Below are 8,153 nucleotides of genomic sequence, written 5' to 3' on the forward strand. Positions count from 1 at the left end.
TTTACATTAACTCAATCGAATCAAATTATTTTCTACATTAGAATATGGTGGGTTTAAAGTATATGCCGCACACGATTAATGTTGAACCTATAGAATATGTATGCCTCCATTGCAACGCACAGACAATTAGCCAGCACCACCTGTGTTGTATTTTGAGGCAAGGGAGTACAAAATAAAAAGTCATGTTGTATTTCTCTGGAAGCAATCCAAAACTTTTTTTTCCAGTGAGCAATCCAAAACTTTGAAATACAAAAATCATAGGCTGCAGTTCAGATATAACCAGCTACTACGTGTCAGGACCGTCATAGCCTGTAATATTCCAGATATAGCATAGTAGCTACTCCAGGTGTAGAGGTCCAAGTGGATGTAACAAAATGCCTGAATGCAGTTGTTGTCTGACAGCTTTCTTCTCCCTTTCCACCATTCCTCCATTTTACCCCGCCTGCCTCAGTCAGTCTCAGTCACCTCACTCAGTTGAGTTGTACCCCCACCAACCACAGCTTGAACTCCAAAAGAGGGCAGTAAAAATTACTACTCCAGCAAAGCACTTCATCACCTAAGTTACTAGCCTAGATCCTAACCCTAACCCTGGACAAGATTAGCAGCTCCAAACACACCAAAGCTGAAAAAAGCTAGAAAAGCCAAGAAATGACAGCGGAGGAGGAGCAGGAAAGGACATCGCAGGGGAGGAAGAAAGTCCGGTAAATCCAGAAAGTGGGCGTGGTATCTATCTATCTATCTTTCTTTCCCTAGATTTTCTTATTATTCCCCCCTATCTCTCTCCCCCCTCGGCGTCCTCTTCTCTTCTCTCCCCATCGCCATCTGCGGTCCATTATTGGTCTCCTCCTCCTCGTTCTTGCCTGGTTTTTGGGGAAGGGGAGGGAGGCGGGGAGGGCGATTTGGCAGGAGGAAGACGAAGAAGAAGAGGAGGAAAGCTGTTGATTTTGGGGGACGGACGGCCGGACGGCAAGTTGGTGTGGTTGTTTTGCGTGTGGGCGTGGAGATGGACCCCAAGTTCCCCCCTCCCCCACCGCTAAACAAAGCGGAGCCCACCTCCGCGGCGACGGCCACCACCACCACCTCCTCCCCCTCCACCACGCCCGCCCAGCAGCACCAGCACCAGCAGCAGCAGCTGGATCGCGAGCAGTACCACCACCCGCAGGAGCAGCAGCCGCCGCAGCACCAGCTGCAAATCCAGGTGCATCAGCAGCAGGAGGATGGGGGCGGCGGCGGCGGGGGGAAGGAGCAGCAGCAGCAGCAGCAGGTGGTGGTGGCGGCGGCGGGGGACCGGAGGGTGCAGGCGCTGGGGCCGAAGCGGAGCTCCAACAAGGACCGCCACACCAAGGTGGACGGCCGGGGGCGCCGGATCCGGATGCCGGCGCTCTGCGCGGCGCGGATCTTCCAGCTCACGCGCGAGCTCGGCCACAAGTCGGACGGCGAGACCGTGCAGTGGCTGCTGCAGCAGGCCGAGCCGGCCATCGTTGCCGCCACCGGCACGGGCACCATCCCGGCGTCCGCGCTCTCCTCCGTCGCGCCCTCGCTCCCCTCGCCCACCTCCGCGCTCGCCGGCCGCCCGCACCACCACCACCACATGTGGGGCCCGCCGCCGGCGTCCGCGGGCTTCTCGCAGGCCGGCTTCATGAACTCCTCCGGCGCCGACGGCGGGGGCATCGGCGGCCTCATGCAGCGGATTGGCCTCCCCGCCGGGATCGAGCTGCCGGGCGGCGGCGCGGGGGGCATGGGCGGCCACATCGGGTTCGCGCCAATGTTCGCCGGCCACGCCGCCGCGGCCATACCGGGGCTGGAGCTCGGCCTGTCGCAGGAGGGCCACATCGGGGTGCTCAGCCAGTTCTACCACCAGGTCGGCGGCGCCGGCGCCAGCGGGCAGCTGCAGCACCCGCACCCGCACCAGCACCACCACCACGAACAGCACCACCACCAGCAGCAGCAGCAGCAGGAGGACGGGGAGGACGAGCGCGAGGACGGCGACTCCGAGGAGGAGTCCGGGCAGTAGCAGGCTGTTGTCCACTTGTTATCACCACAGCTGTCTCTGTTAATTTCTGCAGAAGGAGAAACAAAGGAAGGAGAGAAAACTGTATGCACGCAGCTATGGCGACGCTTTGATTACCTTTAGGTTGTTGTTGTGATGAGTTTTTATGTCGATTTTTTTCACTTGTGCTGTCCAAACTCAAAAGAGGCTTCTTGCTCTGGGGTTTTAGTGGAATGGATCAGGGTCATCCTCAGCTCCTACTCCTGCTGCTCCTTTGATCATCGCCAGAATTCTCCGCATTCCGGTTCAGGTAAATAAATCGATCCGCTCCGCATTCCGCATGCCGACTTATTTGAGCAGGGAGCTTGGTTGACTGATGAGCCTTTTGTTTTGTGTCCATATTGCAGGTGTATAATAGCTGAGAGCTGGATGATTTCGATCGTCCGCCCTTGAGTGAGTGCCTTATTTGTTGTTATTGCAAGGTGTGTAGATATTCAGGTAATTTTGCAGCTAGGGAGGTGTTCTTTTATAGGAGCAGTGATCTGCTCTTGAGCGATCAAGATGATGGCTGGCAATTTTATCCTCCCTTCACGGGCAATTTCTGCAACGAAAATATGATACAATAATGAACATTTAGATCCCTGATTCTATATGCTTATCTTCTTAGACAAACATTTTATATAGCATTATCTTTGTTTGCTTAATTTGTATCGGACCAATGATTCTCTTCATTTTTTCTCGTCAGCATAGCAGTTGCACTACTTTCTCTTGTTGATTTATGTAGTTTATTTGACTAGTAATCTAGTACAGCCTCTGTTCACTAATGTAGTTATGTAGGACCTTTTGGCAGTTTAAATTGAACTGCCAAAACATCCTTGGTCCAAAACATCCTTGAACAGAGGCAGTACGATATTTGTTAACTAGGTGGAACTGTCTATAAATAGTACTGTATAAGGTAGTAGAATGTTTAGGAGATGTGTAATTTTAGGTTCAGAGGCAAAACTGAAAAGCTTTGAACTTGGTCCATCGTAGAATCTGGTATAGAGGTAGCAGTCAAAATTGTCTAGAAATATTTCTGCTCAAGTGTTAAAAATACCATCGATTCACCTATAAGGGCAGGCAAGCATGCCAGACCTTTCTGCTATTCGACAATGGTAAGGCGAATACCTACATAATAGCATGGATTAACACTAACTATGATTTGATAAACCTTTCACAAGGTGCTCTGGATGGAAATGACTAAAACTATACTAGCTGGGTTGATTATACCTTCTTCCCTCTCCTTTAATCTGGAGTCTGGAAAAGGTTCAAATACCCTTTGCCCACCGCTGTGCTTAGCTTCTACTCCATCCGTTCCAAAATAAGTGTCGCTGATTTAGTACAACTTTAGTACTTAGTTAGCGACACTTATTTTGGGACGGAGGGACCTTTTTTTGTTTATTTTCTTGTCATGGTGAAACCTCCAAAAACAAAAATCTTGTCATGGTAAAGATCACTAGCCGCTATTATCAGCAGAAGTTGTGTGAACTGGTTTTGTAGATGGGTTTCGCTGTGTAGAATGTGGGGAAGCTGCATGCCATTTCTATGAGCTTTAGGAACTTTATTTGCCAGCTCATCCAACACTAACAACATTTGTGCTCTTTTCCCTGGTGGGTCAGTAAAATGCACTCATCTACTTGAACAATAATAATCTGCCAACGTGTTAAGAGATCATTAAAATAAGAACTGCTTTGCCAGTTGGAGAGCAGCATATTCATTGTGGTCATCAAGAGATAACAAAAGAAAAGAGAAAAGGAAAAAAAGGGTGTCTCTTTCTGTGTGTGCAGCATGATCATGCTGGCAGCTGCCTATTTCTTAACAGTTCAGCCACCTGGACTGCCGCCTGCCTGCCTACTCCCCAATGGAAAGGTCAGTCTGGCCCTGGGTAGGGTGAAACTTAACAGTTTAGTTTCGATGCTGCCTTGGCTTCTTTTTTGTGTTTGTTTGCATGGATCCATCCATCCCTTCATGTTTTACCTCTTCAGTCTGCATGGAGTGACTGGAGTCCATTCATGTTTTTGCTTGTTAAGTGCGTTCATGAGATCTTCCATAAATGTGAGACAGAGCATCTGATGATCTGAGCATGCATTCATGTTTGGCATGGCGCCTGTTGGATCTTGGCCAGTTGCCATGAACCAAACTGCATGAGGTGCTCAGATGTCGTCAGGTCACATGGTGCGGGCTGCCAATGGTGGCAGCAAACATCAGCAGCATCGCCCTACCCTGAACTGAAATGTGCCTCCACATCCTTCAAGAAACAGATTTCTGTTGGGTTGCAGTGCTCATCTAGTAAGGGGAGTTATCTCTGGTGACCTCATGCATGCATGCATGCATGCTTCCCATCTACTACTCCCCGTAAGTCACATTTATTCTGTGTCTCCAGAGAGGAATAGACGTTTGTCATTCTCCTCCCTGTTGCGGTTCTATGCCTGAATAGAAAGTTGCGAAGATGCCTGATGATCTCCTGCTTGACTTGATGTGGTCTTCTATTTTATTTTTACCTTTTTTTGTAGTTAACAATATTTAGATTTGCGAGATTGTGGTTGTGAGGTCTAATCATGGCTAGATTAGCTCACCACCCTGTATTTCTCATCCTAGTAGGACTAAAAGTTTTTGCCTGTAGTGCATGAAGCAGGTGTGTTTGTTTACTGACACGCGAGTCACGCCGCCCTTAAACAACACCAGCAACAAGCTCCATGATTGCTCGCACCACTCACCTTTGCTGCTGAGATTATGGGATGATTATCAGTTAGTGTGGACAGTGTCATGCAAAAGCTCCTCTACTAAAACCAAGTGTGCGTCTACATCTACTTATCCTTGATGGGAAGCGGCACAGGTGAGGTGGGTGGTGGTCGGAGGCGCCAACATCTGTTCCTCCATGGGTGGCAGTTTTATTATTCCCCGTGGCGACATCACATTCACATGGACGCGCGCTGTGTGTCCGTCCACTCTTTTCCGAGGCTGCTTTGTTTAGCAAGCGGTCTCTTTTGACGCTTTTGCTGTGATCCAAGTCAGCACTGTGACACTTCTCTGAAGAAGACAAGTGTGATTGATGCGCGCCGGAATTTGGTTCTTTACCCGAATTTGAGCCTGGTAGTACGTTTGAAAAGGGGCAGTCCATGGTGGGGCAGCGTGCTGGATCCATATGTTCTCCTACGATTCAGAGGCGTTGAAAAGTTACGTCGAACCGAATGTCTCACCGAACTGATAGGATTTGGCGCAACCTTGTGATGCTCAGGAAACTCCAGAGGAACAACTATAGTGTCGCTTAACGCTTGTGCTAAATCTCAGTCCAACTTGGTAAGTCTGTGTGTCGTCGTTAATTGTTTGTTCGTGTGTAGCCTGGCTAGGGCTTTCTCCTATTATTAGATAGCCGGGTTAAAAGGCACAAGTTGAGAACGGGGCAGTACCCCAATGGTTGGGTCGCGGTGGTGCACCCAACAACCAGGGTTCGACTCCTGGTATTCTCGCTAAGGGGAACCCTATAAAGAATAAAAATGTCGTAAGCAATGGTTGATTCCTTTCTTTTCTGAAAAAAAAACCCCGCAATTTACCTCCTAAAGACCCTCGGAGAAGGCCTGGCCAAATTCTCGTCCTTTCTTTTTTGGAAAGAAAAAACCCGCAATTACCTCCTCGCGACCCTCGGACAAGGCCTGGCCAAATTCTCGTCCTTTCTTTTTTGGAAAGAAAAAATCCGCAATTACCTCCTCGCGACCCTTGGACAAGGCCCGGACAAATTCTCGAAGCAGCACGCCTGCCGCTCTAGCATCTTTCCTCACCGTCGTCGTCCACTAATCAAGGTCAACCCATCTTTTAGAGCAACTCCGACACAAAACTGTCCGTAGGTGTCTGTTTGGGTCAAAAAGAGCACGATTCGCGTCCCAACGCGCCGACGTAAACAGACGAGCGGCCGCTTTTTGTCTGCGCGCGACCCGTTTCAGACCCAAATTTGGGACGGGTTTGCGTCGACGCGGACACGCAGCGGACGATCACGACGCCCGCCCTTGTCGTCTCCCTGGCCCGCCAGTCGGTGGCACATCCATCCCCATTTTCCTTCCTTTCCCAACTCCTTGGCCAGCCAAGTGTGCACCTACATCTACTTATCCTTGATGGAAAGCGGCATATGTGAGGTGGGTGGTGGTTGGGTGTAGGGTTGCAAACGAGTCAAGTTCGACTTGGCTTAGCTCAACTCATATTAAAATTCGAGTGAGCTCAAACTAATTGAAGCTCAAGATCGAGCTGTAGAACATGACTCGTGCTCAGCTTGTAATGATCTCGAGTCGATCTCGAGCTAGTTTCAAGCTAGATGAGACGGTTAAAGTTATAAAATCTATACCTATTATTCCAACTAGGTAAGGCACAACATGACATAAGAAAACACTAAAAATATATTATTTCAATCAAAACGATGATGGTATAAATTTCCTCGAAGTAGCTTGACTTACTATCTCACAATCCAAAAGTTTTGTATCAACATAAGATAACGATTCATGACAGATATATAATTGTTAAAACAAATTATTGTCTGAAAATCATAAAATGTTGTAGTGTAATGCAGGACGGAGATGGTCTTCGAGCTGTCGTAGGACTTGAAAGTAGCATCAACCAACAGATACTGGTAAGCAAGCTGCATATGCTTGGGGGCTTTAGCTAAAAACAACATGATATTTAGCACATGGCTGGCCACATACCATAATAGGGCCTAAATTTTCTCTGGACTGATTTAAACTTCCATCTTTTCTGCTAAATAAATTGGAGAAAAATCATGGACATCATATATGATAACAAATTATTCTATTTTAATTTAATATATGGCATGATCATTTAACATAATGATATTATGTCGAGCTATCAAGCAAAAATCGAGTGAGCCAGTATTGGCTCAAGATCGGCTCATTTCTCGACCGAGCTACATAAAGTGTTCGTACTCAACTCATTTCTTTTTGAGTTGATCTCGAGTCGAGCCAAAAAGCGAGTCGATCTCGAGTGGATCACGAGCCTCGAGCTTTTCTTGCAGCCCTAGTTGGATGAAAATGGACGAAACTGACCCTTTTCTGAAACTTCAACACAAAATGACCCAATCTGAAAATATTTTATAAACTGGCCCTTTTGCATGACGCCTAGGGCTAGGGCGCCATGCTAGATAGCATGCCATGGCGCCCTAGCACGGTGTGTCATGCAAAAAAGGGGTCAATTTGTGATATTTTTTTTCAAATTGGGTTCATTTCGGGTTGAAATTTTAGAAAAGGGCCAGTTTCGTCCATTTTCAGGGTGGTTGGAGGCGCCAACATCTGTTTCTTCTTCTTCTTTTTTTTGAAAAGGAGGGAATCCCCCGGCTTTGCCATGGTGAGAGAACTCCAGAGGAACAACTATAGTTTCATTTGACGCCTGTGCTAAATCTCAGCCCAATTTGATAAGCCTGTGTGTTGTCGTTAATATGCTTGTTCGTGTGTAGCCTGGCTAGTGCTGCTTTTATATTATTGGATACGTAGATATAAATTTAATATACGGGATTGAAGGAGATGAAACGAGGACGGGGCAGTAGCTCAATGGTTCGGTTTGCGGTGGTGCACGGAACAACCAGAGTTCAACTCCTGGTATTCTCGCTAGGAAAGCCTATTATAAGCATTATTAAAAAGTCATAACATATGGTTTTTGTCAGTCCAGAAAATGATTCCTTCATTTTGGAGGAAAAAAACCGCAATTACCTCCTCGCATCGCGGGCCGTGGAGTCCCTCCCCAGCTGCGCTTCCCCGAAATAAGCATTATTAAAAAGTCATAACATATGGTTTTTGTCAGTCCAGAAAATGATTCCTTCATTTTGGAGGAAAAAAACCGCAATTACCTCCTCGCATCGCGGGCCGTGGAGTCCCTCCCCAGCTGCGCTTCCCCGAAATAATGCCCGGACAAATTCTCGGAGCAGTACGCCGCCCGCTCTGACACCGAGGAGGCGCGGCGATAGAACCATGGTTTCCCGGCTGCCGACACGCGCTGGAAATCACTCAGCTCACAATAGTTTGGTGATTACCTAGTTTGGTGCTGCCTCCTTCAGGCAAATCAATCGGCATTTTTTTTACTGTTTTCCCCGCATCGCGGGCCGTGGAGTCCCTCCCCAGCTGCGCTT

The 8,153-nt window shown here is 48.1% G+C and overlaps 1 protein-coding gene across 1 annotated transcript; it reads left to right on the plus strand.

Moving 5' to 3' along the window:
* The first annotated feature begins 466 nt into the window (after positions 1-466).
* LOC123080340 (transcription factor TCP20) lies at positions 467-2,694 on the plus strand. The gene is made up of 2 exons (XM_044503252.1): positions 467-2,300; positions 2,398-2,694. Exon 1 carries the CDS (start codon positions 1,004-1,006, stop codon positions 2,012-2,014), a length of 1,011 nt encoding a protein of 336 aa, XP_044359187.1. The 5' UTR covers positions 467-1,003; the 3' UTR covers positions 2,015-2,300; positions 2,398-2,694.
* Positions 2,695-8,153: the final 5,459 nt, after the last annotated feature.

This window comes from Triticum aestivum, chromosome 3D (genome assembly GCF_018294505.1).
Source record: "Triticum aestivum cultivar Chinese Spring chromosome 3D, IWGSC CS RefSeq v2.1, whole genome shotgun sequence".
NCBI classification, from domain to species: domain Eukaryota; kingdom Viridiplantae; phylum Streptophyta; class Magnoliopsida; order Poales; family Poaceae; genus Triticum; species Triticum aestivum.

Excerpts from the sequence above, each read along its gene's own strand:
- LOC123080340 (XM_044503252.1), top strand. The coding sequence starts at position 1,004 with ATGGACCCCAAGTTCCCCCCTCCCCCACCGCTAAACAAAGCGGAGCCC.